Here is a 26,236-nt window from a genome sequence, read left to right on the forward strand (position 1 = left end):
GAATTAGCTTTTCTGGGGGTCAGGGAACATGCTAGTATTGGGCCTCAATACTGTTGTGCCCAGTCACCTTTTCCAGGTTCTAAAAAAACCCCGCTTTTTTGACGAGTGGAATCCTGCCATCTCAAAATCTTGCCCCAAATAGAAATGTGGACCTGGGAATCCTGAAAACAGTAGATGGGCAAACAACCCCTACTGTAAGAAGTGCAGCCGGAGTCCTTGGCATTAGGGACTATAAACTTGGGAAATTATTCTGGAGGCTCTTCAGCTCAGAATAATGCTTCACGCTTTGAGCCATATAATATTTTAGCCATGGCTTTGCCATATCTACCAGCAGGGGTTCCTTATTAGTATCTTGATTCTAATGGTCTTTGGTTGAATGCAATAAATGACTTCAGAGGCAAATGTGGAAGGTGATTAAAAGTTGCTGAATAGAAAGTCTGAGAGGCAGGCAAAAATGTTTCCACTTGAAGGAGATATTAGCCCCAAACCCCTCCTATTCTTGCATTGTTTGTAATGGTGACATTTTCCTGTACAATCTACTAGATTGGAGCAGACATTAAAGAACATATCAACATGTGGACAAAAGTGTGAGATATGCACAAACCACTAACTGGGTGCCTCTGGGCTAGTCACTTATCTCTCAGCCTAACCTACCTCACAGGGTTGTTGTGAGGACAAACATAACCATGCACACTGCTCTGGGCTCCTTGGAGGAAGAGCAGGATATAAATGTAAAGAAATAAACAAATTGTCTCCAGGATGTGTAGTGCTTTAGAGTGAGGGGGTGGTCTTGGTGGAAACAATCTGCTTCTTGAAGTAGGAGTCCTGGATGTTTGAACTGTGTCCTTTGCTGTCTGGGAGATGTTAGGGCAGGATGTTGGAGCCTTGGTGAAAGAGACTTCTAATGAGTCAACTTTTAAGCATCTAGTCTGAATATGGTTTTATTTTCCAAGCCAATTCCATGTGTAGTCATGCAGGAGAGAGTGAAGAGCACATGCAATTACTGACTCAGATTATAGAGTGTTAATTCAAGATGATGGACAGAGAGAAATCCCCCCCTCTCACAATACTAGAACCAGGGGTCATCCCATAAAACGGAAGGCCAGGAAATTTAAGACCAACAAAAGGAAGTACTTTTCCACACAGTGCATGATGGAATTCTGTGCCACGGGATGTGGTGATGTGAGCTTGGGTGGCTTTAAAAAGGGGAGTAGACAGTTTAATGGACAACAAAACTGTCAAAAGCTGCTGGTCCTGATGGCTGTAGGCTACCTCCAGGCTCCGAGGCAAGATGCCTCTCAATCCCAGTTGCAGGGGAGCAACAGCAGGAGAGAGGGCATGCCCTCACCTCTTGCCTGTGGGCTTCTTAGAGGCATCTAGTGGGCCACTGTGAGAAACAGGCTGCTGGACTAGATAGGCCTTGAGTCTGATCCAGCAGGGCTGTTGTTATGTTCTGAAGTTACCACGGAGGGCACTGCTGGCAGCCTGCCAGAGGAGTTTCAGGAAGAAATGAGATGAGGTATTCAGGTCCTTGAGGAAGGAAGTCCTTTTCTCCCTTAGCATTCTGCCACAGTATTGCTTAAGTCTGCATAACTTGAGGAGACAGTATGGTGGTGGAGGTGGGTAGGGTCCAGAAGAGAGAACACATGACAAGAATACTTCTCATACAAGTAAGGTTACTTGTTCTAGAGTTTTGTAACATGCATGGCTGTGACTGCACTGCAGTACAAAGGAATATACTTTATAATAGAACAGGGTAGATCCAAATAGAAAAGCCACTCAGCTGTTGGGGCTGGGCGTGGTGGGAGTTGTAGTCCAGCAACGTCTGGGGACCAAGATGTTGAGAACCCCTGGGGTAGATCAAGCAAAAATGCTGACTTTGAAATGAGAACAAGTTTTTAGCCTTAATGGTTGTGGAGGAAACTGGGACTAATTCATTTGCCGAAGGCTTGGAAAATAGCTGACAGCTGAATGGGATTTTTTAATAGTTGGAGACAGGGTCATGCCTGCTTTGTACATGGCTTTGTCTCTCTTTCCTAAGTGCTGAAGACGTGTCCATACCCCTAGATATGCTGTCTCTTCTTATCCTAGAGGAGATAAGAGGGATTTTGTGGAGGACATTGGGGGGGTGGGGAGTAAATGGGCTCCTCCTTATCCTCTTTAGCATACTTAGAAGGATGCCTAGAACAAATAAAGATTTTTGTTAAGTAATTCTACCTCTGAATATCCTAGTCTGGGGCCACCATGGCTATATTTCTAGGTGCTGTGACTCCCTGGCACCTAGGATTTGGCAAGCCCTGACCCGTAGCTCTCTTTCTGCCTACTGCCCTCACCTATAGTGGCTATTGTATGAATTTTATATATGTAAAAAGTGTATTGAGAAAAATAATACATTTTTAAAAACTCTATATCAGGCTGTCAAACTGCAGCCCTCCAGCTGTTGTCAGCCTACAACTCCCATCATTCCCAGTCACAGTGGCTGGGAATGATGGGAATGACTGGGAATGATGGGGAGTCATAATCCTGGCTAGGGATTATGAGAGTTGTAGGGCAAAAACAGCTGAAGGTCCACAGTTTGACACCCGCCCACCCCCGGTCTGTACTATCAACTGGTCTAGGGTCACTGGTCAGTCTACTTGAGGAGATTTCTTTTTTTCTTTTTTTGTTCCAAAAATATCTATTAATCAGTAGGAGCCAACGTTTAGCTGATTAATTAATTAATTAGGTTAACCCATGAGTTCCCAGCAGGGGGTACTAGTTCCCCAAAGGGTTTTGAAGGGACCCCTGCTAACCTGGCAAAGAGACACCTTTTAACGTGGTGATTCTAAAGAGAATTTAGCAGGGGGAGAGTAACTGGCCCTATTCAGCCCCAGCACAATACCTCCAGTGACTGTTGCTGGTGTCTAGCTTATGTTTCCTTTAGATTGTGAGCCCTTTGGGGACAGGGATCCATCTTATTTATTTATTATTTCTCTGTGTAAACCGCCCTGAGCCATTTTTGGAAGGGCGGTATAGAAATCGAATAAATCATCATCATCATCCTAGGAGTGAGTCAAAACCCTTCTGCCCCCCACCCCCATCCACTGCAGCCGCAGTATTTGTTCCCTATCTTAAGATCGCCAGTATAAATTGAACACATCCTCAGTGTTATGTCCACTTCAGAAGAGGAGTGGGGAGGGTGAAGGCCCCCCCCCTCTGCTTCTGACAGGGTGGCTACATGCTGGACTTTGCATACCCCTCCTCTCAGCCTGATCGACAGGCTTCAGAAAATTAGTATTTGAAATTAGTAGGACAATTAAGCTTGTCTCATTAATTTCAGTGGGAGTACTCATAAGTAACTTCTGGATGTAAACCAGTGACTGGAATAGCCTGTCTCATAACTGTAACATTTAAAGTTGTGCATATATGTGAGTATGTATATACACACACACACACACACACACACACACAATCTCTATGAGGTACCTGAGCTGAAGATTTGCAAAAGAAGGGGCACACCTGTAAAAAAAAAAAAGCTTGGGAACCTCTGGGTTAACTGATGTAAACAAGACAATTAAGCTGGTACCTCTTAAGCTGATTAACTGGGCAGAAAAGCTTTTTTTTTTTTTTAATTGTCTATTTTAAAAGTAAATACTTAAACATCCATGCATGTGAGGTGCTGCTTTAGAAGAAATATTCCTTCTTTTCTCTCACTCAGGAGGGAATGCCTCTTTGGAAATGATGCCTTTTGTGACATATTCATGCATCATTTAAAAACAAGGGAAGGGTGCTTCCCCCTTTTTCAGAAGTGTTATTTTATGTTATGCCACTGTTTTATGTTATGTTATTTTATTCATTGATCAGTTGGTGACCCTTCCTCTCTGGTTCTGGTCTTCTGGCTGGCCACCATGGGAAATGTATTCAGGATGCATTTATTAAAACTCGTACGATGAGTTGATGCAGATTTCTTTAATTGAGTGAATGTCATTAATTAGATCAGAAGCCCTGCTCTCAAGTTCCTTTTCCTTTATTATAGTCCTTATCTAGATTACATAGGAAAATGTCTCGTACTGAGTCAGACCATTGGTCCATTTAGCTCAGTACTGTCCACACCAGAGCTGCTCAACTTCAGCTCTCCAGCTGTTTTTGGACTACAGCTCCCATCAGCCCCAGCTGAGTGGCCAATAGTCAGTGATGATGGGAGTTGTAGCCCAACAGTTGCAGGGGGGCTGCAGCCCTGGTCTACACTGACTGGCAGCAGCTGTCCAGGGTCTCATACAGGTATTTCCATGCCAGGGATTGAACCAGGGACCTTCTACATGTAAAACATGTACTCTGCTGTTGAGCTCTAGGCCCTCCTCAGTCCTAAGAGCAGGAGGTTTGCCAGATGCATGTATAAAATGCTAGCTGGAACTCATCAGGTGAACACTTGCCTACCACTTCACCAGACTTTTCTTAATGGGGAGCATCATTGTGGAAGACGGCTCTGAGTATCAGCAAAAAATACATCCACTGGAGAGGTTGACACAGCATTGACTCACCTGTCTCTTCTCTCACCCTTTGATTTTCCAGCCCAAGTTAACTTTCTCCGCTGGTGTCGGAGGTCAACCAACGTGGGATTATGTCCCTCCACGTGCTCCAGGAGGCAGGAAGTAAGACTAATTGAAGTTCCTTTAACCCAACGCCTGTGGGTGGATCCTCTCAGTTTACTTCCTGCCTCTGCTCCAGAGAGTCATACTCGCCTTAGATCGCTTCTTCCTCGTATTCTGGTTTCACTTTCCTTTTCTTCCCCTTATATCTCATCCTCCGATCTTTTCCGTTTCACCTGAGCTGTCCCCGCTTTTGTCTTGTGCTTACTCTGCTCCCCATTTGTCTCCCTCTGTTACCGTAGCTAAAAAAAAATGACTTTTTCTCATCGTTATTTTCTCTCACTCTCATCCTACCCCTTCTCTGCCTCTCCCGTCTGGGTTTCTTTTTCCTCACTGCCCTCCCGCTTTGTCACTCCCGCTGGCTGATGTCCGCAAAAAAAGCACTCAGTGGGCTGGCCTTCAGGGAGGGAATCGCCTGCCAATGGCAATTCCCACCCAGGGCGCAGGAGAGCAGGGACCACGCTGCAATGACGGCAGCGGAAGCAGGGAGCCTTGCTGATGCCAGTGGACCACAGTGGCTTACCCTGACCCCAGAAACCAAGTCTGGAAAGGAGTGTAGGGAGCCCAGGCGTGGGCATCGCCACCGGTCCCCCCCTGCAAAGGAGGAGGCACAGGCGACGCCGGCTTCTTGAACACGGCCGCCCGCCATCCCCAGCACAAGTCCCAGAAGGGTCTCCAGACAGGTCGGCTGAGAGAGAGTCCATGGAGGCTGCCTCACACACACACACTCCACCAGCTTCCCAGTGCGTCGAAGGGGAAACCCAGTCTCCGAGGAGCAGGCTGCCGCCGCCAGAGCAACAGTCCACCTGGCCCCCTCAGAGCCAATTGGACTCTGAGGGAGAGGAGCAGCTGGACATGGAGGCAAGGAGGGAGCAACAGGACCAGCCTGGGAGTCCCACGCAGCAGGCAGTGGTGAGATCAGAGCCTTCCGGGGGCGGGGGGGACCAGGATCCCTGCATGCCACTAGAGTACCCAACTGAGGACTCTGCCCCACAGGGCAGAGCCAGTGGGGTGGGTGTCCACCTGTCCCAGCAATTTGGAGAGGCTGGATCCAGGGTGCCATTTAGCAGTCCTTAGATGCACCCCTCAAGGGGCAGAACCTTGCCCAACCATGCAAGAGGCCCGGGGATGCCCTCTCTTCCTCAGACTCACAGGAGGAGTCACCCCACCAAGAAACATAGGGGCTCTGAGACCAAACATATCCCTAAGAGGTGCAGAGAGCCGAGATCCTCAGAGGACTCGGGCAAGGAATCACCTGACCATTTTAGTCTCCGGGGGACAGAGTTCTATGCAAGGTGACCCAGACCCTGAGTCATGCTCCTTGGAGGAGGGCGAACTACCAGAGGAACCACTTTCTAATATGTATAATCAGAGACTGTCCCTGATGGAGGATTTTCAACCTCTCATTAATTAGTCATTAAAGCTGGCACCCTGTTATCCAAGGGTTCCCTGGTGTTACCAAAGCCTAAAACCACCCAGACCAAATCAGTGATGCCTGAGGGCTTCACAGACACCATCAAGGAGGAGTGGTCTTTCATCTCCACATCCAAACGGTCCTCTGCACTCGCTAATCTCTATAATTTTGATGATGAAACCTTGAATTTCCTTAAGGTGCCACTCACCGATGCGCCCTTTGGGGCAGTCCTCAGCGGCGTAGTGGTTCCCAGAGATGGGGACTCTACTTTCAAGGACCCGGCAGACAAAAAGGCAGAGTCCGCACTATGCAGGGCCCACGAATCCACAGCACTGACCATCAGAGTGGACACCACAGCCTCCCTGGTGTCCAGAGCCTCCATTCTGTGGATAGATGAGCTTCTTAATGACCCACCAACCGACCCATCCAGGATGAGATGTAAGCTACTACGCTTACAAAGAGCGGCTGCCTTAACTGCGGACGCTACCCTAGATAGTGTACGGTTCTCGGCCCGAGCGGTCAGTGCGGGTGTTCTGGCCAGGCATGATATCTGGCTGAAGTATTGGAAGGTGGACAATGTGTCTAGAGCCAACCTGGCGGCCGTGTCCTACGTGGGGGGGAAGCTCTTTGGCGATGAGAAACTGAAAGAGGTCTTAGTGGAAACTAAGGACAAGTGCAAGGCCTTGCCGTCAGTTCACAGGAGGGAGGACAAAGCATTCTTGCGCAGACCTACTCAGCCCCTTAGGCCTTCAGGCCCCAATTTAAGCAGAAGGAACCATTCAGACCCTTCAGACAACAATGGAACAGACCCAGAGGCCAGGGCAGACAGGGTTTCGCACAGCAGAACCGCCAGTCCTTCGGGACCCAGCCTAGGGGTCCCAAGCAGCAATCCTGACAATCACTGCAACAAAGTGGGGCTGCGCCTGTTGGACTTCTGGCCTGTTTGGAGCGAATCAATCTCAGACAGGTGGGTTCTCTCCATCGTTCATCAGGGCTACAAAATAGAACTGTCCGGCTGCCCAGGGGACAGGTTTCTTCTCACACCAAGGTCCAGGAACATTGGGAAGCACAAGGGGCTACTGCAAGCTATTCAGCATCTCCTGGATATCAGAGCCATAGAACAGGTCCCACAGCACCAGAGGGGGAAGGGGGTCTACTCAGTGATTTTCACGGTTCCAAAGAAGGATGGCTCGACAAGGGCCGTATTGAACCTGAGGCCAGTCAACAGATTTGTGGTAAAGAAGAAGTTCAGGATGGAGACCCTCTGGTCTATCGCGGAAGCCCTGCAGGCAGGGGACCATCTAGCCTCAATAGACTTGCACGATGCCTGCCTGCATATCCCCATTCATCCAGACAGCTGCCCTCTTCTCTGTTTCTGCTACATGGAAGGGCACTACCAGTACCGAGCGCTGCCGTTCAGTCTGTCGCCAGCACCCTGGGTCTTCACCAAGGTCCTGATCCCCCTCGTGGCCCTCCTGAGAAGAAAGGGGGTGCACCTATATTGTTTTCTGGATGATCTATTAATCAGGGCAAGCACGAACGGGGCGGTCAATGCGGCCCTGCAGCAGACTATGTCCACTCTGCACTCCCACAGATTCCTGATCAATGAGGGAATCACCTGACACTGTCTCTAAGACTCCGGCATTTGGATGTGATAGTGGACACCTCAGAGTGTCGACTTTTCTTACCACAGGACAGAATGGAGGTCATCATGTCACTGGCACGGACAGTGTGCACAGCGAGTGCAGCAAGGACGCTCACCCTGGCAGGGCTCCTGGGACTCATGGTGGCAGCCATGGACTCAATCCCTTGGGCCAGGCTACATCTTTGTTAACTACAATGGGCTCTCCTTCTTTTCCAACACAGCATTGCCCTCAAGCGCGACAGAAGGTTGGCTATCTTGAGGTCTCTCCGCAAGTCACTCACCTGGTGGACCTGCTGGCAGAACCTCTGCATGGGAAAACCATTTGTGGAACCAGACAGGGTGTTGGTGACCACAGATGCCAGTCTTCTGGGCCGGAGGGGCACACTGCCAGAACAGGATGGCGTGGGGCCGTTGGCCGGAGGAGGAAGCCTGGCACAGCATCAGCTGGCTCAAGCTTCAAGCAGTGTTCCTGGCCCTGAGATGTTTCCTACCGATGCTGAGAGGCAAGAATGTGTTGGTGCGCACGAACAAAAGCGCACATAAACCATCAAGAGGGGACGAGATCCAGGTCCCTTCATCAACAGGTTGTGGAGCTTCTGAGCTGGGCGGAAATTCACCTACAGTTGATTCTAGCCCATCATGTGAGCGGAATATCCAACATCCAGGCAGATTAGCTGAGATGCCAGGAGATCCATCCAGTGGAATGGAGTTTACACTCGCAGGTGTTCCAGTGGGTGACAGAGCAACTGGGGGAGCCACTGATAGATCTGTTCGCCTCCTCATAGAACACAAAGCTGCACAGATTTTTCTCATGTTGCCCTACGCACGGGGCAGAGGTGACGGATGCTCTATCAATGCTGTGGCCTCCGTGTCTTCTGTATGCGTTTCCACCCGTACCACTGCCTTCTCAGTGTCTACAAAAGCTTTGGGGGTCCCGAGCACCATTGGTACTAATAGCGCCGTTCTGGCCCTGGACTGTGGTTCTCAGAGATACGACTGCCAGTTCGGGCAGATCTACTGTCCTAAGGCCCGATCCTCCACCCGGATCTGGACTGGTTGCAGTTGACTGCGTGGAAGCTGAAAGGCTACTACTGAGGAGGGAGCATCTGTCCTCAGGGGTTATTGATACCATCCTGGCCTCCAGAAAGGCGTCAACGAATCAGATTTACCAGTCAACCTGGCATAGTTTCCTGCGCTGGGCAGCCAGACGTTCTTTGCAGCCAGACCGGTGCAAGCTGTGAGATCTTCTGGAGTTCCTTCAGGAAGGATTGTCACTAGGATTAAAGGCTCAAGCGTCAAGCAGCGTGCCTGGTGCAGATGCTGTTTCCGCACCACCATTCTTATCAGGCAAAGCACCCCCTGTTGCAGAAGTTTCTGAGAGTGGCTGTCCAGCTGTCACCTCCAGTATGCCATCGGTTCCCATTGTGGTATCTGCACATAGTTCTCCTGGGATTGCAATTTCCTGCTGACCTGGAAAGTGGTCTTCCTTGTGGCCATAACATTGGCTAAAAGGGTGTCCGAATTGCAGGCCCTATCCATGAAGGACAACCTGTGCATCTTCTCCAAGGACTCAGTGAGGCTCATTCTGGACTCTTCCTACGTACCCAAGATCAATTCAACTTTTCATTGCTCAGCCGACATTTATTTACCATCTTTTTGTCCTGACCCATGCAAGCCGGCCGAGAAGGAGTAGCACAGGCTGGATGTGCGCCGGGCACTTAAGATATACCTGGACCAGACGGAGGGCTTTCGCAAGTCACTATTTGTATGATGCACTATTTGTATCCTTCCGGGCATCCAAGATGGGGACGAAAGCGTCAGCAGCCATGATAGTACGGTGGGTTTGGGCCTGCATTGCTTCAGCATATGACTCCCAGCATCTTCCAGCGCTTGGACATATCACTGTGCACTCCACAAGGTCCGCAGCCACCTCAGTGGCGTTGTCAACTCCTCCATCATTGGAAGAGCTCTGTAAGGCAGCCAACTGGAAGTCACCGTTCATGTTCTCTAGGCACAAACTTGATGACCATGCTTCAGCCAGAGCAGCTTTCGGCTGGAGGGTGTTACAGCAGGTCCTTCTGGGGCAGTAGATCCAGCCGGGGCTTGTACCCACCCGTGGTTGTGTGCTGTGGTATGTCCCACGTTGGGTGACCTCCTACACCAGCTGAGAAAGGAACACTGGTACTCACCGTGAAGGTTTCTTCTTGCTAGTGTAGAAGAAGTGACCCAAAGCCCACCTGGGATTTGTTATGTCGGCTGGATCTTGTGCCCTGGGGAGGGGGCTTATGGTTTTCTTATTTCTGACTTTTCTGCCATACGTTTGTCTCTGGGTTGATGGTCGTGTTCCCCCTGGCCTTGCTGGGATTGGTTGAATCAAGGGGCCTTTAGTTTTGTTATACCAGTTATGTTCCTACTTTTCTTCTCTGAAGCTTGAGCTGTTTAAGTAACTGAGAGGATCCACCCACAGGAATTGAGTTAAAGGATCTTCAATTAGTCTTACTTCCTGCCTCCTGGAGCACGTGGAGGGACGTAATCCGACGTTGGGTGACCTCTTCTACACCAGCATAAAGAAACCTTCAGTGAGTACCAGTGTTCCTTTTTCAGCCAGTTCAAAATAGTAGATACCCAGTCTTGGGAATGATTCAACACATGTTCATGTAAAGAGAGAGAGAGCCAACGTGGTGTAGTGGTTAGAGTGCTGGACTAGAACCGGAGAGACCCGAGTTCAAATCCCCCTTCAGCCATGAATCTAGCTAGGTGACTCTGGGCCAGTCACTTCTCTCTCAGCCTAACCTACTTCACAGGGTTGTTTTGAAAAAGAAACTTAAGTATGTAGTACACCGCTCTGGGCTCCTTGGAGGAAGAGCAGGATATAAATGTAAAAATAAATAAAATAAACCACTTTGGGAACTTTTCAACTGTTGTTGAAAAGTGGTATATAAATATTTGTATGTCACAGACCAGACAGGCATCCTAACTTCATGAGCAATAAAATTAACTTTGGTTGCTAAAACAGTGAGTGTGAATTGATCCTTTACTCATTTCATTCAGCGTCATATATCAGATTGTGCTGCATTAGATAATGCTGGGAGGTGACTCCCCAAGGACAATTGTCTCATCTAGTCATAAGTACATGCCAGATTTCTCCAAAAAGATAAGCCTTCTTCCAGGGCCACAATTGGAGAACAGGAGGGGTGGGGTGGCAGCTCTTCTGGTCCTTTCTGCTTTACTGCCTCTAACCTTGGAGAAGCTGCTGCCAGTCTGGGTAGACAGTACTGAGCTAGGTGGACCAATGGTCTGACTCGGTAGAAGGCAGTTTCCTGTGTTCCTAGATAAGTCACCTCTAACATTGTTGTCTTGCTGTCTTTGTGTTTTTAGAGCGGTTCGATCACCACTGCCCCTGGGTGGGCAACTGTGTGGGGAAGCGCAACTATCGATTCTTCTATGCCTTCATACTCTCTCTCTCCTTCCTAACCGCCTTCATCTTTGCTTGTGTCATCACCCATCTTGCTCTGCGTAAGTACAGTTTTCAGCAAAGCACTTTCTGGGCCAGGTCTCCATCTGCCTCCTTAGGAGTCTGGGTGAGCACTTTGCAAAAGCAAGATGTTTCTTGAAGCTCTGGGCCAAGCCACTGACTCAAGAGGGTGATGGTTGCAGGCTGGTGGAAGTGGGAATTGTTTAAACAGCTGCAGTAAATAATTTTAGTATGCTAAATTTGGGCAAACCCATCCAGTAGTAATGCAGAATTCTTTTTTTAAAAAACAGAATTCTTTTATTAATAATTAAATTTCAGTGCAGTTACTACATTTTTGAATTAAATAATATCATGATACGTTATATAATCATAATAAATTATAAATTTATAATTAAATTATTATAATTTAGTAGTTTTTCAGACAGGGTGAAAAAATTAACATACATTATGACAAAGAAACATTCAGTGGTTAAGTCATTTCATCCTTCTGTATAATAAAACATGTTCCACCTCTACTTTATGGAGTATATAAATTTGTATTATATACATTTAAATTATATAAATTATAATATATAATAATTCTGCCCTCTTGCAATGTGGAGGAGATCCGTGGTGCTCAGTTCTGTTGGACTTGCAACATATTTCTTCAGCTTAGGGCTTCCGAGCTTTAGGTCCCCAGATGTGGTTGGACTACACGTTGGCCTTTGGCCATTGTGGCTAAAGATGATGGGAGTTGTAGTCCAACAGCATTTGGAGACCCAAGTTTGGGAACCTCTGGTCTAGCTAGAGATACGAAAATGGCCTCCTCCAATTCAGTGCTCTTTATTTTTGCTTTGCAGGCTCCCAGGGAAGTGACTTCATCACTGCTTTGAAGACAACACCAGCAAGATATCCTTTCTGTGCCTTTGTTTTCCCATCTCCCCCCACCCTTCTTTTAATTGAAATAGATTGTGTGGCTTAATGCCCTATGAGGTGCTTTCTGGATATATAGCAGGGAATAACCAAACACTCGTGGAGGGAAAACAGATGATCCTTCTTGCTGGGGCTGAAGACCACCTCTACTTGGGGCCATATTATTCTTTCTTTTTTCCCCTTTACAGTAGTTTTCACCTAATTATTCATAAGGCCTATAAATAATGCAAAATCTTTAAAGTAAGATTTGGCTCAGATTAGCCCAGTAACCTCGGAAACTCCATGGACCAAAAGCAGAAGTTGATTTTAGCCCTGGAATCTGACATCCTTTAATTGGAAATCCTAAGGGTTGAACCCTGGTTCCATGACAAAGCATATGATCTTCTAGTGATCATATCCATTTCTGAGGTGTGGAATACTGAGAGTGGGGTTGGGGTCTTTGTCTCTGGGAATTCAGGGAGATAAGCTCTCCGTGATCACACACATTGATTCTTCCTTGATTCTCTGCTCACTGTGTTGGAACTTGTGATCTGCTTCTTCTCAGTCTGGTCTATTTTTGGCCTCTCAGGGTTTCACACTTACTTAGTTGCCTCCAACTTGACAACCAATGAAGATGTGAGTATGTACTCTTCCATCTCCTTCCGCATGCACATCAGCCACTTCTGTAGGCCCTGACCGGGGCGCAGGGAAGGACACTACAGTCCCACGCGCCTGCTTTTTACAAGAGCGCCGGCGGTGGGGCGGGAGATGGCAGCACCTCCCCTGCCCCTTAAAGAAACCACCCCCCTCCTCCCTACTGGGGAGGCAAGAGGACTTTAAGGGCCTTACACACCATAAAGGTACCCCCAGGGGTTTGTGTACCCCTGGTTGGGAACCACTGGGTTAGACCATGGTGGTGGCTAGGTGAATAAATGGGCCAAATCAGTAACTCAAAGATTCTCCCCGGTTGTTAAATTCCAGCCGTGGTGTGTTGTTTGGAGCACTAACCCAGTTAAAGAAATTATTGTCCATGTAATCATGTGGCTTCAATTGATTAAATCTGCACAGATCTGTTATGAAAGAACAGTTTCAGAAAGAAAAAGTTGGCTATCTTCAGATAATGCCTATATCTGCTAACTATAACTAAATAACTCAGTTACAGTCCCCTGCTAACTGAGCAAAGCGGCACCTTTTAAAAAGTGGTGATTCTCTTTATTTACCAGGGGAGAGCAACTGGCCCTATCCACCCTCAGCACAGCATCCCTCCAGTGGCTGTTGCTGGTCTATCTTATGTCTATTTTTTAGATTGTGAGCCCTTTGGGGACAGGGAGCCATTTTATTTATTTGTTTATATCTCTGTAAACCGCTTTGGGAACTTTTGTTGAAAAGCGGTATATAAATATTAGTCTTATTCGTATCTGTTGCATCAGGCCTCATCAACCAGATTTTAATGTTCCAAACAGCTTGATCTCAGAGTGATAAGATTTTTGCATGAACTTAAATATACAGGTATTTGTGCTGTTAAAGTGATGAAATGGGCAAAGTTAAGCAGATTGTATTTTAAACATAATTACAGTATCTTTTGAAATGTAAGTTTACTTTTTACTCACCCATGAAAGTAGTGAATGCTTAGTTGAAATCAAACCTGTGCTCAATTCAGAATAGCTCTAGATTATGCCCTCCTACTTGATTCATAAATATGTTGTTAGTAATCTTTTCCACACTTTCCTAGTGCTGACTTGTTATGCTTGTCCAAATTGGTTTGTACATCTGTCTCAAGAGATGTTATGGAGTGCAACTTTAAAACGGCGAGGTCTGCATAGCTGGTAGCTGAAGTGGTTTTTGCAGACCAGCACCATTCAGGGACATTTCACAGGCCCAGTTCATACATAACGCAGAACCGCAGGTCCAGTGGGGTTCCATGTCCCGCTTCCCCCTGCTCTGCAATCTGTGTTCAGACGTTGGGGAGAGCGTCTCTCTGCAGTCAGCAAGACTGTTACAAGTCCTGTTACAAACTGGGCCAGTGGTTCATGTCCAGACCCAGAGCGGTGGAAATTCCCTGCTGAGTCTGTTTAAGAACAAAAGATGTTAGAACTCTGTGACTTAATGGGATTTCTGAAATACATGGCTGAGAGTGTGATCATTTCTGGCATTTAAGCTGGTAGCAGAAAAAAATATTCAAGAGAAGATGTGCTTGAGGAAGCTGGTCAGAGTGTTAAAGATGGTGGAGAGGGAAGATGTTTACACAGCAAGAGGCTTCCAGCCTGCTGTAGCCCACAGAAATCACCTAAACCTCTTGGCTGAAGGAAGCTATAACAGTTTTGTGTTTGGTGGGCACAGGTTTTTCTCTTTTTTCCTGCAGAAATTCTTGTGCAATTGCTACTCTGATTTTCTTGACTTTTAGCATTATTGCATAGTCTTGCACTCCTAAACCACATGGCTGTATTGGAAAAGAATTTTGGGATAGTCTCCTAGGCCAACCCAACAAAGGATTTGCATTGTCGTCTCCTCCCCCCTGGCCTTTCCTAACCAGTTCATCTCTCTCTCTTGGATTGTAGCTCAAAGGGGCATGGTCAAATAAAAGAGGCTCTGAATTTGCCAATCCTTACAGCCATAAAAGTGTCCTCACCAACTGCTGTGCAGTGCTCTGTGGACCGTTCTATCCCAGGTAAGATGCAAGTGGGCTCTGCACTTGAATGCTTTATAGAGTACCCTGAATTTTGCTCAGGTGGGGAGAGTGGTGGCAAACAGCATTCTACCAGGACTGCTAGCAGAAAGATGGCGCTTGTGTTTGATGAGGCTCCTATCGCAGCCAAAAAAGAGAGGGTCACATTGTTACTGCAGTCTGCCTAATTGCTTGTGAACTGGGAAATTGAAAGGGGTTTTCTCTTTTCTGATGCTTTTCATTCAGGGAGGCTGAAACAGGAGCATGTAGGTGGTCCACCCCCTCTCTAGGTTTGGGCAAGATGCACATGTGCTGCCCCACAGGTGCCCATATTCCAGGGTGCCCATATGGCTCTGAAACCTGGGCAGCTTCCTCTGTCCTACCTGGGAGATGTTGAACCAATTCCCTCCTCAATAACTGCACGTGCATAAGAATCCTGGGACCTGGAAAGACAAGGCAGTGCTGGGAGAGGGAAGAGTGCTAAGCTAGAGGGAGAAAGGAAGGCGAGGAATGATGTGCAGAAAGATGTACAGGTGCCTGAGCCAGAACAATCTAAATCCCACCCCCCAGAAATAATTTGCTGCCCTATAAAAGCATGCAGAATCTATAGCCTGAGGCAGCTGCCTCCCTCAGCCTAATGGTAGGGCCAGCCTTGAATGCTGGACTTTGATGTCTGAGCATTTTGCCAGTAGTGGTCTGGTGTTCTGGTGTGGTTATGGGCAATTGTCAATTGTCATGTGGAGTATTTCCAGTGAGTGACTTTTCATACCTAGCTAGCATATGGTTCTGTTTACTGAGCCAGGTTTAATTATCTTCATGTAGTCACAAGGGGGCAGAGTGGGACAAAACGAAGAGCAATTCTTTCATTGGCATTTGGCATTCATACGTCTATGTTTGAGGAAGCGTTTCCATTGAGGAATTGTGGGGATAATCATTGGCATAGGGTCTTAGATTTCTGTTGGGTCCTGTTCACAGGATTAACCTCAGGCAAAGTTACATGGTGATCCATTTCGCCCGTAATTCATCCATGTTTGCAGAATTGCCCCCAAACACCACCCCATGACTGACAAATATTGAGTCTGAATTGGCTTTCAGCCTCAGGATGAAACTGTGCTTGCCTCCTAGGCACCTAATAAAATGTTTGATTTTGTACTTTTTGTCTGGTGGGTGTCAGCCAATGGGTGACTTGTTCCCATAATGCAGTGTTAGTGTTGTCAGCATAGCACACATGAAAAAGTGCTTTTCTAACTACTCCTGAGCAGATCTGTTTAATTGTAGTTTAAGGGCAAGGTTAAGTTGGGGTTTTTTAAGCGCAATCAATATTCCTGTGACTTAAAGTTCCTGAGGATTCCTTAGTAGGATTCCTTACTAGAGTTCCTGAGGATTCCTTAGCTTATGTTTTAAATACATAATACCCTTGTATAGCCCCTTTTCTCAACCATAATGGGCAGTAAGCTTCCCATCTTGATGGGAATTTGACCCATAGGAAATTTAGGCTGTGGTTTAAAAGTAGCTCCAGCAAACAAAACTTCATACCATCAGAACAAAGCAAAAGAGAACCGTGTTTAGAACTGGGTTTAGCTGAAGACTGTCTCTAAACTGAGGGGCTGGAGAAATTTACTTGCTGGTATCCTTGGTTTGCTCTGGGGAATTGCTGTGAGCCTTTCACACTTCGTGCCTGCTTTGTGTTAAAAAGCTAATCATGTTTTATAAGCATTAATCAAAGTTTTATATCACATGTCCTTATACTCCTCATGTGTAACCCCAGAATCAATAGTTTCATGTGTGTGATCTGAGTGTCGATTAGAACTCTCACTGGTGCCATAAATATGCACTGAAAGTGTGGGGAAAAGAGGGTTGTTGCTGCTCATTTTGCTTTAGCATTGCTTATTTGGCTTGCTAATTACCAGTCTAACGAACCTGTTGCTTGTTTTCCTTCCCCCACTAGTTTAATAGACAGAAGAGGATTTATCCAGGCAGATGCTGCGACCCCATCCACGCCCAAGAGTGAACTCCCTTCCTTTGGAACAAAATCTGATGCCAGCATGGTATGAGCCAACCTTTAGCAGTGCTGATCCCTAATCCTGTGCCTATGCCTGCCTCCAGCGGGTGCCTCTCCTCCACTTCCCATTTCCTGGGCTCAGGCAGGATAGCCTGGTGGGGCAGAGCTGCTAAGCTCCTGTCCAAACCATCTGCCCTTGTCTCTTGGTTTGGTTTTTATACAGTGGGACTTACCTGGACATCACGGACTGTTGCACCTGAGCCTCTAGACAGGCCTTGCTGTTATGTAGCAACTGCTTAAAGGGGGGAGAGCCATGGATCGGGAAAAGTCAGCTTCTTGAGAACCATCTATTTTCAAAGGGTCTGTTCCAGCCACCTGTAGGGATTGGTTAAAAAGGGCATAGTAATTTCCATGTGGAGCTGGTACAGAGTGTGTGGAGCAAAATTTATCACCCCTGAACTGCACTTCAGATTACTGTTCCTTAAAGTTTCTTTTCAGTGAAAAGCAGACAGCGTGAAGTTCCTGCCACTTTCTGTGAGCATTGCAATGGAGTCTTAGTGCTTGCCTAAATGGCAGCATGAGAGAGGAGCCAGTGGAGACCGAGCATTCCTTGCCCTGGCCACAAGTGTTGCTTCCTGCGTTGCAGCTGGTTGGCCTGAGATGACTCTCCCGTTCCCCACTTGTGGGAGAGAAGAGGACTGCTAAGCAGAGAGGATCCCCAAGAATGCTCATGAACCAGTTTACTGGATCAGCTGCAGATCATGGTTTCTCACTTTGGGAATTGACCCAGAGTGGCCCTTGGTGGCTTCCGTTGAATTAGGGCTCTGTTGCAGATTGAACTCAGTCCCGTAAGGTTCTTTAATAGTTGGAAGGAAGTTAAGCAAACCAGCATGAGATTGTTAAATGATGTGAATGGAGGCAGCATACCTGATGCATATGGATCACAGAATTAATGTGGGAGTGAGAGATCTCTCACGACCTTTTAACCAAAGGCTGTGTCCAAGGATGAATCCAGAGAGATTTGGCTTGGATTCTTGACCAGTCACTTAAAGAGGGAAAGGAGTTCTTCCTATTGGAACTCCTCTTGTAGTGCCTGCCATCCTGCTATACGAGCCCTTATTGGAATGTTAAGAAGATGTTAAGAAATACTTGAAACGTGTTTATTAAAAGCTGCTGGGTATTTTTGCACACATTTTGTAGACTTTTCTAATATTCTTTGAAAAGATTTTGCTGTAGATAAACCTGTGTCACAAGTTCAAGTTTAGATTTTTTTTTTTATAGCATTGGAATTTGGAAATAACTGCATATACAAAATATACCCTGGCCTTCACTGGTGGAAAGTTGGGGAGCCTGTAGGACCCAGGGAGATTAGATCTTCCTTTGTTACCTCTAGCAGCTTGAAGAAACTACGGTTTGTGAGAAACAGAATTAGCTTTTGGTCTCAAAGGGACAGTTCAAACATATGAGTGTGCCTTTCTCTACCTTATTCCTGCAGAGGATCAGAAAAGCATGAGCAGCATTGGGTCAATTTTTAAAAAAACCAAATCAGACCTGGAATCATTGAGGTCAATATTGCAGGAATTTGCCTAAAAGGTGTAAGTTAGGAATTGGACAATGAACAAATCTTTCCTTCAACTTCTTCCTACATGCTCTTCAGGGCTGTGTGTTTCATCCATCCTCCGTTTGCAGTAGTTCCACACCCCCTTCAGCAGAATGTTCTTGAACCTGTCACTTACAAGAGGTCTGTGGCAGACTATCTCTCTTGACCACAGACAGTTTACAGCTCTTCATGAGCCTATTCCAAGGTTGGCTGGTGAGGAGAAAGTTTTCCAGCCCTTTTGAAAGGGATTTTCATAGTTCCTCACTGCTTGTATGCTGAGGATGATGCTTACTGTTCTCAGTCTCACATGCTTTGTTAGTTAGAATTTATCTTCCACTCATAAGAAGCAGGGATGAGAGTGTTAATAGAAGGGAAACTCCTGAACTCTTATTTGGACCCATGTCCTGAGCTGAAGCTCAGGTGATTCAAGGTTCACAACCACTATGGCATTTACATTCCTCTGTTTTTGTTTTGTTTTTTGGTTTTATCATTGGCATTTGCTGGCTGCACCATTTGTTTGCCTGACAAATTCAGACTGTTATGATGAGGATGGAGAAGGGCGTGTAACTAGCCCTCTCTGGAATTTGCATCTGTATTTAGACCAGCTCAGATACTGGAACATTCTGATGTGGACTAGCAACTTGCACAGCATAGAAGCATGATGTGCAGATATCACATCTGGTAGAGCTGCTTGATTTGCATATGTTCTGCTTGGAGGAGTTTGATTTATTCATAGTGCAGAAGTGTAAGGTTTGAAGTAAAAAAAGAAAAGAGAAAAGCCACCCCTGCATCTTAGTGGCCTTCTTCCCTGTATGGCCTTCTGTATGACCTTCCCTGTATGGCCTGAGGATTATCTTCTGCTAAATATAGGACTCTCTAGCTTCTGGGACATCATTGCCATAGCGGTCCCAAGAGTTGTGCAGGCTGGTACATGGGACAGGTGCTTGTGTCTTGTGCCATTTAGACCCATGCCAAACCCATGGGCGGGGTCAGGGCATTCCCTTGATAACAACAGCCTCGGGCCTTGGTGTTGAGGCTGCAGTGGCACTTCTGCCCCGAGAGACTCCTACAGTGAGTGGTGCTGAGAATGTCTCTCTCTGCTGTCATCCTGCACTTTCTGAACAGCTGCTCTTCCCAGCAGAACGATGTTAACCATCCCATTTGTGATGGAGCATCCAAAGGTAGTCTTCCCAGTTGTGCCTCTGTGGCTGGACAGTGGACGGAGCCCAAATGTCCGCTTCGTTTTATGTATAGCTTTCCAGGAACAGAATCATGAAGGAGTGGGAGAAAATGCCTGACATATAAGCCAAACAGTCAATTTGTAGCCTATTCAGTCTCACCCTCTTATTTCCCGAGGGGTAGCCTCATACACATTTAAGGGAAGACAGCTGTTTTTGTTGAGGGAAAGGTCAAGCCATCCTTCAATACACTGTTGTATTCATAAAGCTTTGTGGGGCAGGAAGGAGGGGGGGACTACAGCAGTGTTACATTTGTGCAGGGAGACGCTCTTGTGGCTAAGCCAGTTTCCTTTGTTGTTGTTTTGCTTTTGTAATAAAATTTATTTTTAAAGAGTTGTTTGGGGTTTTATGTTTGCATTTCCTTATGTTTATTTAAGAGGCTACTTTGCATGAGAAGAAGCTGGGCTTGGGCGATTGGAAAACCACTGACTGGATGCTGGCTCTAGAACCCAGCAGACATAAGCCCTATTCAGACCTTATGTTGTAGCTGAGTTCAGATGTCTGTACACATGTACATGCTTTTGGATGAATGACTGTACCTGCGTTCATTTTAAAAGTGAATCTGGGTCCCTTAAATGCAAGACACAGATAGGAAATGTACTGCTGTATTCAACATAGCACGCACATAACTGGACCTGTGTACAGATTTGTGCCTGTGTACACTTGCACAACATAGTATCTGTATAGGGCTATAGAAGCAGCTGTTAAGTACTCTCCTGGGATTAAGGGTATTGAGAGTGGTGGTGATGGAGGGTGTGTGCTCTGTTAACTGAAATGATTTTGTAGCATAGAATTTTTAAAAGCCATAACTTAAGCTGGTCTCTCTAAAAGTACACTCCGCTGCTGGTGGACAGCATTCTCTCTCCCTTCCCTCCCTATAATTCTGCTTCCCCAGCTCTGAGACTGCCATGGTGCATAATCTCTGGTGTCTTCTCCAGGAGGATGCCTGCCAGGACTTTGCCATATCTTGCACTGCCTGATGGGATAGCCCACAGGATGGGTTAGCACTGCTCTCTGAGGGTTAGCTGGTAAGAACGCATTCTTTTCTTCTCACTCTCATCCAGTGAATCATCTCATTCTCACTGCATGAGTTGCTTCAAGCCTGGAATCCATCTACCCATACACAATCTGTGTGGCTGTTCTCATTTGTTGTGTGCCTACCAACCTCACTGCCGGCCAGCCATCCCATCAGTAGGCTCAAGACTTGTGAAGGGCTCCAAGGCCTCTGTGGCAGGAAGGGAGACTTCGGTGTTTAGGGGCAGCTGAGGAGGGAGTTCCTTAGGTCAATTTTCTTAGGCAAAGCCCTTCTCATGTCACAGTCAACCCCTAATGGAGAGTGGCAGGACTGCTTGTGGTGCCAAGAAAGCCGCACATGTGGTAGATTCCCAGAGATGCTTTTCACTGTAGTGGTAACATCATCGTGTCTTCCTGCAGATCTGTTTCTGCCCATAAATAGGCTCTTGGATGATGTCCCAGCCTACCTTCTATGAGACAAAGTAGAAGAGGCAGGAAGCATCTTTGTAACTTTTGGCAGGTCTATCCCTGCTAACCCCTGCTAACTGGGCAAAGAGGCACCTTTTACCGTGATGATTCTCTTTATTTAGCAGGGGGAGAGTAACTGGCCCTATCCACTCCCAGCACAGTAGTTCCAGTGACTGTTGCTGGTGTGTGTCTTAAGTTTCTTTTTAGAATGTGAGCCCTTTGGGGACAGGGAGCCATCTTATTTATTTATTTATTTCTCTGTGTAAATCTCCCTGAGCCATTTTTGGAAGGGCGGTATAGAAATTGAATTATTATTATTATTATTATTATCCACTTCTCCATGGTTGCTTGGAGGACTGAAAATGGCAACACCTGGTAAAAATGACATCCCAGGCATCAGTGATTGCCACGGAATAGTAGGGAAAGAAGACAGAAGTATCACGGTAATCTCTGTCCTCACTGAGTTGTAAACTAGAGGCAGAACAGTTGTGATTGGGCTAAGCAAGACATTTGAACACCTTGGGTTTGCAATGGAACAATTATTTTCTAAAAACCTGGTTGCAGATGGCACTTTATAGTAGGCTGTGAGCGCTCTTGACGTTTGGGGTGTGGAACAAGTTGGATGCACAGGACCGTCAGCTTACCCTTTGCCTTGCCGAACCTTTTGTGTTATGGCCCTAGTGAATTGACTAGAGAATGCTTAGCATTTATGTTGTGCTTTAGACCAGAGATTCCACTATTTATTGTGGCTGGGGATGATGGGAGTTGTAGTTCCACAACATCTGGAGGACCACAGGTTGGGAACTCCTGCTTTAGAACATTCAAAGTGTTTTATGTTATCTCAGTTTTCCTTACAACAGCCCTGTCAGGTAGGCCCTTTATTGCATTTGGGGAGACTGAAACGTTGAACAAGCAGCTTGCTTAAGGCCACTCTTGTGGCTGAGGTAACCTTTGGACTGGGGGCCCCCTGGATCACAGTTCAGTCCCTTAGCTGTCACACTGCACTAGCTCTCAAGATGAAAACCCCCAATTGGTGGAAGAGGTGTCCAGACCCCAAATTTTAGTATAAAGGCAGGGCTTGGAAGCCGGAAGCTAGCATGCTATCTAGCCTTGGCTGTTAACAACTGCTACCTCCACCCTCTCTGGTGCTCATTTTGTTGTCATACCTTCTCAAAATGAGACGATCCTTTCTCATACATACCTGTAAATATTGCTGGTAAGTAATTAAGGTGCTTGATTTGTTTGAGAACAATGTTAAATTGACTGTTTAGGTGTTGAAGCAACTAACCGCTGTCTGTTTAGTTCCCCTCCATGTCAGAATCACATTTGGAATCGTATTAAAAGTGTCTGTCTTTCAAAGTTGGAATGTTCTGAATCTGAACAGTGACCAACCTGAGGTTCTCCAGCTTGATAAACTGCAGCTGGGAGAGATGGGAATTGTAGTCTAACGATAGCTATTGAACCTCAGGTTGGCCATCTGTCACCCTTGTATTATCAATTACATACAGAGGTTAGCTTCTGTGAGCTCTTGGTGACAAAAAGTTGCCTCTAGTCTTTGGGCAGGTTTATATGTTACACGTGACACGACATGAGCTAACTGGGGTGATTCCCCCATCTGGGGGGGGACCTGGCTGTGATTTCTGATAAGGTCAAAAATCAATTTCCTAGGGATGGAAAAGAGGTGATAGCATTGTAGTCCTTTCAGCTTTCTGTGTGTTCTCAGGCTTTCATTGTCCTATCCATTGGGCATGCAGCAGCCACATTTGTGATGGTGTTTTAGAAGCTTTTATAAGGTTTAGAAACATAAAAACTAATATAAAACGTTACTGATGTTGCCAGAGGGATATAAATGAAAATCAACAGGGGTGTCTCCATGGAGAGAGTGTAACACTCATTGTTTCCCTAGCCCTACCCTAATCCTTACCCTAACTCTTTCGTCTGTGCAAAAATGCCTGCCATTTTGCCCTAATTGTTTGTGGGTAGGGATAAAAGAGGTGATAACACAGAGAAAGCTGTAAGTGCAGCAATGCTATTGCCTATTTTCCATCTCTCGGCGGGTACTAGACATTGTCAAACATCACTGTGAGCATCCGTCCCCTGAGATGGTGCCAGTGGCCAGAATTTGTGGGCCTGGCTCATAGCTAAGCACATGCCTTCAGGCCTGCCTCCAGTTTCCTCCTCTCCCATCAGCCCAAAAGCAACTGGAGCACTCACTGAATCACTTGCCCGCCCTTCTTCTCTTGCCTTCCCACCACCTCCAGTACTTGGCAAGAAAAGAGAGCTGCCATTGCTCACTCCTCCTCAGCAAAAGCAGCTGGGCAGTGAGGACTCGGTTAGCCAGTAAAGTGAACTGTGTTTCTGTTGCAACGGACTGAGCAGACGTGACTTCTTGCTTCCGGATATGCTGGGCAGGGCAATGAGCACCTGGTCAGGCTTTTCAGTCATCTGTCCGTATTCACTGGTGAGGACAGAGAGGAGTGAGTTTGAAGCAAGCTTCCTTCCAGACAAAATGCGGTTTGATTCTACAAGTTTTCGCTTGCCCCAAGTGCTCAGTGGGCCAGTGGAGCTTACATGCATACTGTTGCTTCATACGTAGCATTGGATGATTGGGGAGGCATACTTCTGTCGGTGCAGGCCTGATGACAGTTTGCTGTGTGCATTTGTGCACACCTCAGTGGAGGGGTCTGTCGGATTGCCCTTTGCTATACCACTTTTGGTTTGAAGCCCACAGGGAACTTCTCATTTCTGTTGTAAGAAGCAAAAAAAGCTACACAATGGCTGTCGGTCAGCCAAATGCTGAAGGAGATGATGAATTAATGGGGCTGGAGGCAACTAGAGAGCAGTTGGGGTGCTGACACACTTGTCCTCTACCTGCATCTTGGTGTCTAGACATCCTGAGGAACAGTGGGTTTTTCTTGTCTGCGCCTCTCCTCTTGCATGCCCCTGTGACACTCTCATGAGAACCTTCTTTTTCTTTTCTCCTACTTCATCAAGGTTGGTTTGAAATGCCTTTCTGTGTGGGTCTGATGTGTGCAATCCTTCCCTTTTCTGACACTTCACCTCATGAGAATCTTGGTAATGATGGGTGATCCTGGCCAGACCGGCTCTTGTTCAGAATGTACCCAAATGGCACTAATTTCTCATTGTCTGTTCCTTCTTCTTGTCTAGCTTGCCTCTAGGTGATATTCCTGTGACTTTTTCTGTCTCCACTGTTTCCTGTACTAATCCTCTCTTCTCTTCTCCTTTTTCCTTTTTTCCTGCACTGCTTGGGAACCTCCAGTGCGTCCGGGGCACTAAAGAGCTTTTGAGGACCTGCGCCTCATGGCAAAACCCAAGGCGACCCCAAGAGGCCCCAGCCCGTATCTGAAAGTACAGCCATTGCCACCACCTGTGCCTCTCTCCTCCAGGGCTATCTAGTTTTTATATTGCTGCATCTCCTCCCCTTTAACTGCAAGGATCGGGAGATGCCCCATGCACAAGGAAAAGCGATTCCAAAACCTCGATGCTTGGAGCTAAGGTGCTCCTGCCGTCTATAGGGTTTGAAGCTTAAAGCCATACAAACCACCTCCTGTGAGTGCAATAACGGGAGTTCCTCTTGACTCCTGAACCTGCGGAAATGGACTCCGAGATCTAAGCATATCTAGGCCACAGAAGGATTCCCCAGTCTAGCCTTATTCTGCAGTAGAGATCACTCAAGACCCCAGACTTCCTAGGCGATGTCTTGAATTACTTAGGTGGTTGGATATGCTAGTCCAAGACTCCCTCCCCTTCTCTGACCACTCCCCATCACCCTATTTGTATTGTCAAGATTCAATGTTGTCTATAGCTGAGACAAAGCAGGCCCTATTAAGACTTTGTTTTGCACTCGTATTTCACATGCTCCTGCTTGGTGTGTCAGTCAAAGTTTGTATCTGTTGAAGCACAATCGTGTGCTGCAATAGAGCTGTGAGCCAGGGCTCTGTGTTTGCGCGTGTGCATGCTGTGATTCCACAGCGACACAGATGTGGTCATGGTGCAGAACCCAGTTTCCGGAGAATCCCAGCTTTCCTTTTTGTGTGTGGTGTTTTTAAACGGCAAGCCTCTAGCTCTTTCGGCTGTAGAGACAGGCTTGAAAATGTTTGGAGAGCAGCACAAGCTGAAATCTCAGCAGCCAGAGAAGTGGCACATGGGAGATTTTCAGGGGTTGGCTTTAACGCCAGCACTCTACATAGTTCTTCACCCCTCCCCATCACTGACAAAATCAGAATTATGCAAAATAATCAATAGTGAGCCACCTAATTGCGCAGCGGGGAAGCAACCTGCCTAGAGAGCAGGAGGCTGTTGGTTCGAATCCCCGCTGGTGTGTATGGTGTTTAGTAAATAATGAAGCGATGTTAAATAAAGTCAATTTGCATCATTGAGAGAGGTTGCAGAATGTAGCTTTTCTCAGTACAGAATCTTCTTGTGTTTTGTTTAAGCACAGAGTTGCACAACCCTTCTGTAGCAGTGTGTGTGTGTGTGTGTGTGTGTGTCCTCATCCTGGGCTACCCTGGGAGAATGCAAGGCTCAGATCACACTCATGCACAACCTCAGCCTGCTGAAATGCACAAGTGCAGCTACAGCCTGCAAAGCAGGATTTTGCAGAGATTGTGGATAAAAAGGTGAGCTGCTTTTTCTAATTACAGAGAGCAAAAGAAAGATGCACACCCCCTCAATTGTTACTGGAAGTTATTACCTTTTCAGCATTTTACTTGCTAATAAGTTAAAACTTGTTTTTAGGACTGCTTTGAATCCCCCCCCCCCCCCGCCAAAAAAAAACCCCTTAACAGCAGTATTTTGTAGTATTTATCTAACAGTTCCTGTACAGAACTCCGCCTTTGTCTCACTGCAAATCAGGGTGGTTGTGAGCCCTCCACAAAGAACGAAACCAAACCCTTTTGATCCCTTTTGATCACTAGGGTTTGAAATCCATTTATGCCTTTCACTTTTGTAACAATAAAATTTCTCCTGTCTACTGCATGATTGTCTTGTTTCTGTGTTAAAACAAATGGAACCTCCTCTTTGTGCTTCCCTATCTGTAGTAGCTGTTAGGGATGTGCATGGAACCGGGGGGGGGGATACCTTTAAGGGCAGAGGAACGTGCCCTTATCCCTCCCGCCGGATTTCCCCTGCCAGTACTCCATTTAAAAAATGTCCGGGGTGGCTGCGTACCTCCCT

The 26,236-nt window shown here is 46.7% G+C and overlaps 1 protein-coding gene across 5 annotated transcripts in view; it reads left to right on the forward strand.

The window, feature by feature from the left end:
• Positions 1 to 26,036, forward strand: part of ZDHHC18 (zinc finger DHHC-type palmitoyltransferase 18) — a 39,389-nt gene extending 13,353 nt beyond the window's left edge. Inside the window, exons 4-10 of one of the 5 annotated variants that reach the window (XM_053267518.1) lie at positions 11,066 to 11,203; positions 12,002 to 12,050; positions 12,587 to 12,689; positions 14,612 to 14,721; positions 16,667 to 16,766; positions 20,497 to 20,586; positions 24,321 to 26,036. In XM_053267518.1, coding sequence (XP_053123493.1) covers positions 11,066 to 11,203; positions 12,002 to 12,050; positions 12,587 to 12,689; positions 14,612 to 14,721; positions 16,667 to 16,766; positions 20,497 to 20,538 — 542 coding nt within the window. In that variant the 3' untranslated portion in view covers positions 20,539 to 20,586; positions 24,321 to 26,036. Of the gene's footprint in view, positions 1 to 11,065; positions 11,204 to 12,001; positions 12,051 to 12,586; positions 12,690 to 14,611; positions 14,722 to 16,666; positions 19,895 to 20,496; positions 20,587 to 24,320 lie in introns of those variants that run through there. The other 4 variants (XM_053267514.1, XM_053267517.1, XM_053267519.1 and 1 more) reach the window with 4 other exon arrangements.
• Positions 26,037 to 26,236: the final 200 nt, after the last annotated feature.

The sequence above is a fragment of the Hemicordylus capensis genome, chromosome 7, assembly GCF_027244095.1.
Source record: "Hemicordylus capensis ecotype Gifberg chromosome 7, rHemCap1.1.pri, whole genome shotgun sequence".
NCBI lineage: Eukaryota > Metazoa > Chordata > Lepidosauria > Squamata > Cordylidae > Hemicordylus > Hemicordylus capensis.